At 39.0% G+C, this 13178-nt stretch overlaps 1 protein-coding gene across 3 annotated transcripts in view; it reads right to left on the reverse strand.

The window, feature by feature from the left end:
- Positions 1–323: 323 nt before the first annotated feature.
- LOC110458381 (protein ECT2-like) overlaps positions 324–13178 on the reverse strand; it is a 34195-nt gene continuing 21340 nt past the window's right edge. For 2 of the 3 annotated variants that reach the window (XM_021510048.1, XM_021510050.1), the window contains 9 exons: positions 13094–13175; positions 12776–12854; positions 11345–11464; positions 10812–10950; positions 10032–10183; positions 4791–4876; positions 4654–4665; positions 1627–1804; positions 324–1041 (listed from right to left, as the gene is read on the reverse strand). In XM_021510048.1, coding sequence (XP_021365723.1) covers positions 937–1041; positions 1627–1804; positions 4654–4665; positions 4791–4876; positions 10032–10183; positions 10812–10950; positions 11345–11464; positions 12776–12854; positions 13094–13175 — 953 coding nt within the window. In that variant the 3' untranslated portion in view covers positions 324–936. The remainder of the gene's footprint in view (positions 1042–1626; positions 1805–4653; positions 4666–4790; positions 4877–10031; positions 10184–10811; positions 10951–11344; positions 11465–12775; positions 12855–13093; positions 13176–13178) is intronic. The other variant, XM_021510049.1, reaches the window with a different exon arrangement.

Here is a 13178-nt window from a genome sequence, read left to right on the forward strand (position 1 = left end):
GTACATGACAATTCAACAGAGGTCCCCTGCACTCTCTCCAACAAGAGAGGTTGGTGCTATTTCAATTTTTATCGCCAACCCAATAAGCCATTTTTTTTGTCGTTTGTTGATATGTTTAAGTTCGAATTTACCCGAATTAATTACCAATATACAAAACACTTTCAGACTGAACTGAATAGAATTAATTCAATTTATGAAATGTTCAAATGAAATAGTAATTTCTGAAAATTTCCACAAAGCAGTTTTCAGTCATCAAGCACAAGATACAAATATATATAAATTAATTTTGTATGCACATTTTCAACATTATAAATTCTGAAAACTGTTCGACATTTTTTATGTTATGACCTACAAATATATATATGTAGCACCTTTCAGCAATATAAATGTATGACATTTCCATTAATACTGAGCATGTACACAAATCATCTCCCTTTCGGAAGTGACTGCAAAGTTGCTAAGCCAGTACCACTAGTATTGCAGGTGGTACTTAACATCTATTTTTTTCCTCACATTTGGGGGTGTTTTTTGGAAGAGAATATTTTGGACTTTACAAGAATGCAATTTAATTATCAATACCAAGGTATATTGAATACAACTTTGTGTTTATCAATGCAGGAAATATGCTGAAATAATAATAATAATAATGTTACATCTATAAATGGACTTTTTAAAATCTCAACATGAACCAGGTCCCAAGTTATGATTTTTCATTTCTTATGGTAGGTTCCCCCCTCCCCCACTTAATCCTCAACACTGTCTCATGATCAATTCTAAATCATTTTGTACTGCAGTAGATACGTCCTGGTTCACTCGGATTGGTGGCAGACGTAGTAGGGATGGCCAGAAACTTTGGTCCAGTGATATTTTTGGTCACTTTGGCAGTTCCATGCTATAGTTTATGGGATATAAGTTTATGTTGAATCCTATGGTCTTTCAGGGCAATTCTTTGAGGGAGTATGCTCCTAAACTGATAGTGTCACTCTCATCATACAACGTGGTCGAGCTGGCGTAACTACTGAGTGTTGGTGAGATTGAATCCTGTAACAGAAACATGTAAGACAGTGAGAGTATAACCAGTTTCTAAGTTTGCGGAACCACCAGGAAAAACTTTGAAACGTGGAGACTTCGATTCACAAATGTTCCCAATATCTTTGGGATCCTATATATAATGCATAAGACAACATGTGCATGTTGAGTGACGGAAACACAAGGCAAGAAAATTAATTTGAAATCTGTTAATATTGGATGTAAGATATATATGCTGTAGTTTGCATGCGTAGGTGATAAAATGACCATGGGCCATTTCAATGCTCGCGTACTGGTAATTGTTTTATTTCGCTTTATGAGTTGCAATTTTCAAATTTTTGATTGGATTGGACTTTGATTATAATTTGAAACAGTGAGAAATTTGACTAACAAAACATTGATTTATAAATGGAATGTCATTACCGGTAGTGTTATATAAAGAAAAGCAAAAGTAGAATTTTTCAAGAAATTATGTACATTTAAGGTGCTTTAGCAAATATCCCTGAGTGAGTTATCTGGTTTATTTTTTATCTTTATCTATGACAATCATGGGTAACACTAGCTTCACTCCTAAATCCACTTTGCTAGCTGACTTACGGTGAGGTCCATACAACTAGCCAATCTCTTGCCCTGGAGATTTCCCCGTGGCGTTCCAAGGTATCTCTCTCGGGAGTCGGCGAAAGGACTGAAGGCATGTGACACACTGGACACAGCTCTCTTCAGCCGACCTGGTGTCTTGTTGAACGAAAATGCTCGACTGACACGCTTACCCAGTCTGAAAAAACATATATATATAAACCAATGTCAAAATATGTCACATTATTTACTACAATTCAACAACTTTATTTTCAAATGGAAAACAGTAAATCTTTTAGCATAGGAAGTCATCTGGCAGAAATTTAACATTAAACTTTCTGGCTCTACAACTGACAATAAAACAAACTCCTATACACAGTACTATACAATGAACTCATAAAACAAAGTAAGCAGGAGCTCTAACAGATACACTTAACCCCACAACCCCCACCTCTGAAGAGGTTCAATGTGAACTTTGACCCCTTAACCTTACGACAAAAATCTAATCAGGTGCAGAGCTTGAAGTTTGTACATACTATACTGTAAATCTGAACTAAATTATGTTAAAGTGGTTTAGGAGATATCTTGTACAGGAGATTTTTGCTATGGATGGATGCACTTTGACAAACCAAGTACTATATACCAAGTGTTACAAGGATAGGAGCAAGTGTTATAAATATGGACATAAACATACAGTTTGGACAAAGCCATAGACTTAACATCATATTCAGAAGCTTTGCTGATAAATGATAGACTAACTACCATGTTGTGATACTGAACTGATTCATATTTGACCAAATATATATTTCTGCTTAGCTGATAAAAACTAAATATGCTAACATGCTTAAATGATAAACAATTTACTAAATGTCATACCATGCTTCTTTAATAGCAAATAATTGAGTAAATGTAAAAAAAAATGTTGCTTACAAGGTAGTGCCACTTGGCTGTTGATAATAAACCTGTGCTGATTAATTGATACTCCACTGTTTAACTGATAAAGATTACTTAATGTCCTACTGCACTACTGAATGAATTAAAACTGTCGCCAGAATGGCGGACTTAAACTGCCCGCCTACACCAACAACTGTAGGAAAAGTTCTGTTGAGGTTCTCTGCACAAATATCATTTTAATTGGTGCTGTACTTTTGGATGAGTAGTGTGAACATTTTCTTTTAACCAAGACTCATAACTCTATAAATAAGAGATTACATGAAGTCATGTACTTTAGTAACATTTCTCTAACATTAACATTATCTCTATTGAACCCTACACCTCAGTGCAGCACTTTGGGAGAAGTAGTGCAAAAAATGTTGTGTCTACAGACACACAACACTATTATAGAATGACCCAACTCTCAATCCGTAACAGGGGATACAACAATTATCTGAATTTCAAAATGTGCTAATATTTATTGTTTCTAGGGTTATAAATATATTTAAAATACTAAATGTCATACTGTGCTATTTAGCTCTTAAATAAGTGATTACATGTCAAATATGTGCTGCTTAATTAATACCTTAGTGACTTAACATAGAACTCTGCTGTTTAACTGACTAACAATAACACACTGTGCTATGGTGCTACGTAGATGATAAATAATAAACTAAATATCATTCGGAATAAGATTCATCAGTTTGGTATTACCGGTAATGATAAAGGCTAGGTTTGTTTTGAACACAAACAGGGATTGAAAACTTATTTTGTGAGCTTTTGAAAACGTCTGTTTCTTTTGTCAAGCAAATAGTTAAGTGACCGGTGTCTCTAAATGACTCTGAACGGCTGAAAACGACTCAATAAACCACAGTGGGCCGAATCAGTAAAGTCAGCTGTCAAACATTATAGACATTTCGCCAAATTGCACTCTAAGACTGGAGGCATTTAGAGGGACAAGTAACATGTGTACCCATTCTGCCCCTTAGTGGATGTTAAAACTAAATATACTTTCATGCTAAGCTGGTAAACAACCAACTTAATATAATACTGTGCTGCTTAGCTACTAATTGATTAAATATAATAAATAGTTGCTAAGGTTATAAATATTTGACTAAATGACAGACATACTGTGCATACTAAGTCGACAAACAATGGACCGAGTCATAATCTACTGCTGTTTTTTAATAGCTGTACTGTGCTTCTTAGCTAATTAATAACAAGCAAATTCTTGGAATTACATCCCCCGCTTGCAGGACATATTGGTTAACATTATTGAGGTTAAGTTTAAACATGCGAGTATCATGCTGTTGAGACATAATGTATAGCTTGAAACTTGGAGAGAGAAAAAAAGCCCTATACCTCATTTATTATCCGTAAATATGCACAAATCACAACGGTTTGCAAACTTAGCATGAGTTGGATGTGCATACCAAATTTAGTTGAAACATCTAAATAGTATCTACAGCAATTATCACACGAAAACCAAAGAGTGCTCGAGATGGGTGGAAAGACAGAGGAACACAAACATTGTCATCAATTTTGAAGGAATTTGGCTAATATTTGCTAGCGTTGTTAAGCTGAAAATGCAGATGACGTTTTTTCGTTAATTAAGTGGCCATAACTCTGCCAAATAGAGTCTGATTAAAGTGGTTGTCAAACTTGGCCGAGCCCTTAATAAGTTGAACCCTGTTACTCAGTTTGAAGACAATCGGATAATATTTGAGGGAGTTAATGAACAGAAACGCCAGAAAATGATGGTTTTCATTATTCAAGGGGCCATAACTCGACCAAATGGGGTCAGCTGGAAGTGGTCATCAGCCTTGGTCCAGCACTTAAGGCATTTAACCCTGTGACCAAGTTTGAAGAAAATCGGTTAACATTTGTTGTAGTAATTGCACGGAAACAAAGCGCGACAGACAGACAAACCCAAATTAATATCCCCCGTTTCGGTGAAAGCAGGGGACAATAACTAAATGTCAAGCCATGTGCTGCTAAACGGGCAATTGGTTGCTTAACTGATGGACTTTGTATAGTATGCAGCTTAGCAGATAAATATTGGACTAAATTTCCTATTTTGCTAATTAGCTGAAAAGCATTGGACTATTGTCATACCTCGCTGCTTTACTGAAAAACAATGAGACAAAAATGTCATATTCTGCTGCTTTAGAATCTCATAATAAATGGATGAAATGTCAAACTGTTACTTAGCTGATAACGAGATGACTAAATGAACTTTATCGATGTCATACCTTGCTGCCTTGCTGATGCTATGTTTACCCAGCTCACTTGTGTTGATGTGGAGATCCCGGCCGACGACTGTCACCATCAAGGATTCCTACAAGAGTTAAAACACAACAGACTTAGATAATTCGAGATTCTTTTATACATGTACCACTTTATCACAACCTAGTTTGTAGGTCGGTTCAAAAATTCAGATCTGTGGTTATAGGGCCTTTGCAACCAGACAACATCTTTCGCAACTGCCTGAGGAGCATACAGTCAGTGCTGCCATTTCAGCGCTCATAGCTAGCATTTAACAATTCTAGCACTTCCCAACTACATACTCATTTACAGCTGAGTAGACTAGAACAAGCGGAGTAAAGTTTCTTGCTCAAAGATTACAACACAGTGCCGTGCTGTGACTTGAACTGCAACCCTTTGGTCATGATCCTGGCGTCCTACCACTAGACTACCGTGCCTCCTAAGATCACATTCAGAAGTAATGCATTGTTTAGAAAACATCAAAGTATGTTATTCCGTCTTTGCGTATTGCAGAGTTATCTTCTCTTGGAAGCAGGTATTGATTGTTACGTCACTTGTTTGTGAGAGTAACGTAATCAAATTTTGAGAAAACGACCTAATTTTCTCACACAGACCAATGACGTAACAATCAATACCTGCTCCCAAGAGAAGATAACTCTGCAATATGCAAAGGTATGTTATAGACAATATGTTTATGTACATTATTAACATGTAACTAGACACACATGTCTGGGTTTTCAGTGCTATAAACTGTCAATCATTAGATGCTTACATAGACAATAAGTCCTGGTGTGGACAATTTTATTTAAAGGATCGTGTAATATTTCATTTATTTTAAAAATAAGAAAATGTCTGTTATACATGAGCGTACTTGCTTGCATTTAAATTATTGTACGACAAATTTCTATGAATAGTACAGGTGACCTTGGCCTTGTTCTTGAACCCTGAAAAACAATTTCGTTCTAGGTATTCTTCTGCAGTTTAAGATTTTCTATGTGTAATAACAGTAACCTTCTATGAACTTAAACATCAATCCAAAGCAATGACTTGGGGACAAATAAGTCTTGTAAACAGTTTTAAGTTATATCAAAACAACAGAACTAAACAAAATATGCAGAAATAGGCTACATAGATGCCTTGACCTTTAATATTTGATATTTGTCAAATATTTCAAGCATGTGCTTTGAAACCGGAGTTTCAGGATGAAGAAAAGTGCATGCTACACAGACCCAAGGGTAATCAACTGATTTTCTTATTATAGTAAGGGTCACTTAGTGTCCTTGACCTATGTGGGAGATACTTACATGGTCAGCCATACACAATATGTGGGAGATACTTACATGGTCAGCCATACACACTATGTAGGAGATACTTACATGGTCAGCCCTACACACCATGTGGGAGATACTTACATGGTCAGCCCTACACACTATGTGGGAGATACTTACATGGTCAGCCCTACACACTATGTGGGAGATACTTACATGGTCAGCCCTACACACTATGTGGGAGATACTTACATGGTCAGCCCTACACACTATGTGGGAGATACTTACATGGTCAGCCCTACACACTATGTGGGAGATACTTACATGGTCAGCCCTACACACTATGTGGGAGATACTTACATGGTCAGCCCTACACACTATGTGGGAGATACTTACATGGTCAGCCCTACACACTATGTGGGAGATACTTACATGGTCAGCCCTACACACTATGTGGGAGATACTTACATGGTCAGCCCTACACACTATGTGGGAGATACTTACATGGTCAGCCCTACACACTATGTGGGAGATACTTACATGGTCAGCCCTACACACTATGTGGGAGATACTTACATGGTCAGCCCTACACACTATGTGGGAGATACTTACATGGTCAGCCCTACACACTATGTGGGAGATACTTACATGGTCAGCCCTACACACTATGTGGGAGATACTTACATGGTCAGCCCTACACACTATGTGGGAGATACTTACATGGTCAGCCCTACACACTATGTGGGAGATACTTACATGGTCAGCCCTACACACTATGTGGGAGATACTTACATGGTCAGCCCTACACACTATGTGGGAGATACTTACATGGTCAGCCCTACACACTATGTGGGAGATACTTACATGGTCAGCCCTACACACTATGTGGGAGATACTTACATGGTCAGCCCTACACACTATGTGGGAGATACTTACATGGTCAGCCCTACACACTATGTGGGAGATACTTACATGGTCAGCCCTACACACTATGTGGGAGATACTTACATGGTCAGCCCTACACACTATGTGGGAGATACTTACATGGTCAGCCCTACACACTATGTGGGAGATACTTACATGGTCAGCCCTACACACTATGTGGGAGATACTTACATGGTCAGCCCTACACACTATGTGGGAGATACTTACATGGTCAGCCCTACACACTATGTGGGAGATACTTACATGGTCAGCCCTACACACTATGTGGGAGATACTTACATGGTCAGCCCTACACACTATGTGGGAGATACTTACATGGTCAGCCCTACACACTATGTGGGAGATACTTACATGGTCAGCCCTACACACTATGTGGGAGATACTTACATGGTCAGCCCTACACACTATGTGGGAGATACTTACATGGTCAGCCCTACACACTATGTGGGAGATACTTACATGGTCAGCCCTACACACTATGTGGGAGATACTTACATGGTCAGCCCTACACACTATGTGGGAGATACTTACATGGTCAGCCCTACACACTATGTGGGAGATACTTACATGGTCAGCCCTACACACTATGTGGGAGATACTTACATGGTCAGCCCTACACACTATGTGGGAGATACTTACATGGTCAGCCCTACACACTATGTGGGAGATACTTACATGGTCAGCCCTACACACTATGTGGGAGATACTTACATGGTCAGCCCTACACACTATGTGGGAGATACTTACATGGTCAGCCCTACACACTATGTGGGAGATACTTACATGGTCAGCCCTACACACTATGTGGGAGATACTTACATGGTCAGCCCTACACACTATGTGGGAGATACTTACATGGTCAGCCCTACACACTATGTGGGAGATACTTACATGGTCAGCCCTACACACTATGTGGGAGATACTTACATGGTCAGCCCTACACACTATGTGGGAGATACTTACATGGTCAGCCCTACACACTATGTGGGAGATACTTACATGGTCAGCCCTACACACTATGTGGGAGATACTTACATGGTCAGCCCTACACACTATGTGGGAGATACTTACATGGTCAGCCCTACACACTATGTGGGAGATACTTACATGGTCAGCCCTACACACTATGTGGGAGATACTTACATGGTCAGCCCTACACACTATGTGGGAGATACTTACATGGTCAGCCCTACACACTATGTGGGAGATACTTACATGGTCAGCCCTACACACTATGTGGGAGATACTTACATGGTCAGCCCTACACACTATGTGGGAGATACTTACATGGTCAGCCCTACACACTATGTGGGAGATACTTACATGGTCAGCCCTACACACTATGTGGGAGATACTTACATGGTCAGCCCTACACACTATGTGGGAGATACTTACATGGTCAGCCCTACACACTATGTGGGAGATACTTACATGGTCAGCCCTACACACTATGTGGGAGATACTTACATGGTCAGCCCTACACACTATGTGGGAGATACTTACATGGTCAGCCCTACACACTATGTGGGAGATACTTACATGGTCAGCCCTACACACTATGTGGGAGATACTTACATGGTCAGCCCTACACACTATGTGGGAGATACTTACATGGTCAGCCCTACACACTATGTGGGAGATACTTACATGGTCAGCCCTACACACTATGTGGGAGATACTTACATGGTCAGCCCTACACACTATGTGGGAGATACTTACATGGTCAGCCCTACACACTATGTGGGAGATACTTACATGGTCAGCCCTACACACTATGTGGGAGATACTTACATGGTCAGCCCTACACACTATGTGGGAGATACTTACATGGTCAGCCCTACACACTATGTGGGAGATACTTACATGGTCAGCCCTACACACTATGTGGGAGATACTTACATGGTCAGCCCTACACACTATGTGGGAGATACTTACATGGTCAGCCCTACACACTATGTGGGAGATACTTACATGGTCAGCCCTACACACTATGTGGGAGATACTTACATGGTCAGCCCTACACACTATGTGGGAGATACTTACATGGTCAGCCCTACACACTATGTGGGAGATACTTACATGGTCAGCCCTACACACTATGTGGGAGATACTTACATGGTCAGCCCTACACACTATGTGGGAGATACTTACATGGTCAGCCCTACACACTATGTGGGAGATACTTACATGGTCAGCCCTACACACTATGTGGGAGATACTTACATGGTCAGCCCTACACACTATGTGGGAGATACTTACATGGTCAGCCCTACACACTATGTGGGAGATACTTACATGGTCAGCCCTACACACTATGTGGGAGATACTTACATGGTCAGCCCTACACACTATGTGGGAGATACTTACATGGTCAGCCCTACACACTATGTGGGAGATACTTACATGGTCAGCCCTACACACTATGTGGGAGATACTTACATGGTCAGCCCTACACACTATGTGGGAGATACTTACATGGTCAGCCCTACACACTATGTGGGAGATACTTACATGGTCAGCCCTACACACTATGTGGGAGATACTTACATGGTCAGCCCTACACACTATGTGGGAGATACTTACATGGTCAGCCCTACACACTATGTGGGAGATACTTACATGGTCAGCCCTACACACTATGTGGGAGATACTTACATGGTCAGCCCTACACACTATGTGGGAGATACTTACATGGTCAGCCCTACACACTATGTGGGAGATACTTACATGGTCAGCCCTACACACTATGTGGGAGATACTTACATGGTCAGCCCTACACACTATGTGGGAGATACTTACATGGTCAGCCCTACACACTATGTGGGAGATACTTACATGGTCAGCCCTACACACTATGTGGGAGATACTTACATGGTCAGCCCTACACACTATGTGGGAGATACTTACATGGTCAGCCCTACACACTATGTGGGAGATACTTACATGGTCAGCCCTACACACTATGTAGGAGATACTTACATGGTCAGCCCTACACACTATGTGGGAGATACTTACATGGTCAGCCATACACACTATGTGGGAGATACTCTTGGTGAGTTGGGTCGTGAATTCTTTTTTGCTTTCTTCCCCATCCACCATAAAACTGAATAACTTTTCTGTCATCTCTGAATTACTCTTAACTATTATCCCAAAAGAATTGCGACAATCTGAAAGGAAAGAAACAGTAAGGTAAATAGTATTTAAACATTAACCTGTGCACTCATACTATTAAAACTCTTTGCTTACTAGATACAGTTAAACCTTGTCAGAGTAACAGATTACTTAAAGCTTGTCAAGTGATATTTGAGTCTGAACTCTCACAGTCAAGGTTAATTGTTTTCTTTTTGTCTTCATGATTCCATTTAATTTTATTACAAAATTCCATATTAGATATCAGTGTTTCATTTATTTACTTGTAAGTCATAAATAATATTTTTCAATTTCACACAATGTATTTTTGATAACTCATAGATTCGACATAGAAGATCTCCCTGCTTTTCAAAACTCAGGTGAAAATGACTCCCTCTGGGGAAAGGCAGATATTGAAATATTTTCAACTACAGAACTAAAACTTCATTCAAAAACATCAGACGATGAGCAATTGATTTCAGTGGATACTAATTTATGATGGTGCATTAACTACTTCACCCCTGAAGACATTTGAACTCTTCCAATTCAAAGAATAGTTAAGTCCATTATAAAATTGCAGGGGTTAATGAGTTAAAGATGATTTGTATTTATCAATGTTTAACTTTTCCTCGAGATGCTGTGTAGCATGCGAGGACCCGTTCTCACCGTCTCGCTCCAGACAGTCGACCACCCGTTTAATTGCTGCAAGTGGTATCAATGTCAGATGTTTTAATGCCTTCTGTGGGGTTTTTAGGAGGGCTGGCGACTTGGAACTGTTCAGGTATCGTGATCGTCTCTTACATAACTGCAACAACAACAGAAGGTTAAACGGCAGCATATATCAAAGTAGCTTGAGGATGGACTTTAAAAGCCGAGAACACATTGTGAAAGACAATCACAAATGATGCATGTAAGATTAAAAGGATATCTTTCCTACAACATTTTGATATAGAATATCAATACAAATCATACATGCATTTCAAAGGTAAAAAAAAGCTACTCTCAAAAAATCTGACAGTGGTTGATATTTTAACAAGCACTGTCTTACAATTAACATACATTTTGCTAGAAGAAATGTGTACATTTTGAACCCTGAGCTCCTTTGAAAGATCAGAGAGATCTGAGGTTTTAAGAATCTTGTTAAGTACAGATAATTGTAAGATTTACGCTATTTTAAGATAAGTTAAAACTGTTCTTACCTCTAAACTGTCGGTAAAGAGGAAGAGTGAGAGAGGCATCCCTCTACCACAAAGCTCGTCGGACAGCTCTATGACATCCATCCTCGCGACAAACTTTCGGTGTGAGGACAGTAGTGTGGGCTGTTGGCGTCAACAATGTAAAAACATGATATAACTTGGTGCACTACTTCTGTCAAATAATTTCTTTCCTAAATCCTGGGATACCATTAAAGATTTACTTTAATTTGATCAATTTATCAAACCTTGGTGTTCCGACCTACTGCCTAATCGAACATAACTATATAATCCACTTTTATTGAAAACTACCCAATATTTTCTGTGTACTTTGACACCCTGTCTAATCTGACCAAGATGGTATCTCACAATGTCTGATTAAACAGAGTTCACTGTAATCTTAACTTGTATAGTACAATAGTGAATTCTGTGCTAAGATCATTCATAGAGTAAAGCAAAGCACATTACAAATCTTAAGACTTTTGTATCCAGAAAATCAAAGTTCTATTAGACGTACTCAGTTGAGATGAATACATACTCTACAAACCCTAGCTGAACCCTAGCCCTTTCACCCCTGTAGACCATAATGGACTTACCCAGATAAATCAGGGATCAATCTAGGTTTTACAGAAACCACCCTTTTTCAGATTTGGGGGAAATCAAAATTTTGATACAGGGCTCTAGCGTCATGAAGGTTAAAGATAAATGTTTTGTCCGACATATGTTAGATTTTTTGTTTAAATTATGTGAAGAAAATGTATATATATGCAGTATTATGCATTTTTACTGTTGAACTTTAAAGAAAACATTTTTAGGGGATATATTTTGAAGAAAAGCAGCTATTTTCTTGTCTTTGAAGCACATAGGGTGAATTTCGAAGATCAGGGATTTTCTTCTGTAGGGAAAACTACCAATAAATCATAGTGAATCAAGTCTAGATGTATCCCTGTAAATGTATGGTAGAGTCTACTAAAGTTACCTAGGGGTGAAAGGGTTAGTTATACTGGTTAACTGATTACTTAGGATTCTGTTTAGACAGGCGACTGTGGGAGTTTGTTTCAAGCTATTCGTATAGTGTGGACATTTTTGCATTCGCAATGCCACTGTATAGCGTGTCATATCAGCATATATTTAAGCCAATACTTGTGTTTATTTATTAGTTTAAGTCCATGCCTGGTAATAAGCCCGTCTATATATTTTGCAGTTCAGCAGAGATGCCAACAAAAACAAATTTGCTGACCTTTGATTTAAAACTAAGCCTTGCACCTTGAATCAAAAATAATGTGTTGGTACCTTGGGCTTGTTGCAGTGTTCTACAGTGTGGCGGAGCGTATAAATACGGTAACGAACTTGAAAATTAGCAAAATTTTCACTTTTATAGTAAATCAAAGAAAGTTTTCCAGCAAATGTTCTGATGAACAAGTCATAAGTACTTACAGGACAATTGTCTATATCATTCATGATCTCAAACATGACCACCTGGTTTTCTGTTTTCCTCTTGTCCTCATTGATGTGCCTGTCGATAAATAGAAATACGTTGTCATATTTTTACGTCCAATATAGAAATTTACACTTGGAAGTGATTTTTCCTGCCTCTTTTTCCACAGGGCACTGCGCTTTGTGATTTCAAGAAAATATCACAAAAAAACGGCATGATTTTGCTAAGTGATTTTTGCATAAATTTTGAACAAAATACATCAGAAATTACCCAGTTACAGAATGGTTAAGTTGAAGCATAAAACGTCTCACACTCACGTCATGACTTCCTTGAGGATGTTGATGGCCTTTTCCAGCTTACTGTGGTCAATGTTTTCCTTCGGGGTGTGTTTCATAATATCTG

Source organism: Mizuhopecten yessoensis, unplaced genomic scaffold, assembly GCF_002113885.1.
Source record: "Mizuhopecten yessoensis strain PY_sf001 unplaced genomic scaffold, ASM211388v2 scaffold9561, whole genome shotgun sequence".
Classification (NCBI taxonomy): Eukaryota; Metazoa; Mollusca; class Bivalvia; order Pectinida; family Pectinidae; genus Mizuhopecten; species Mizuhopecten yessoensis.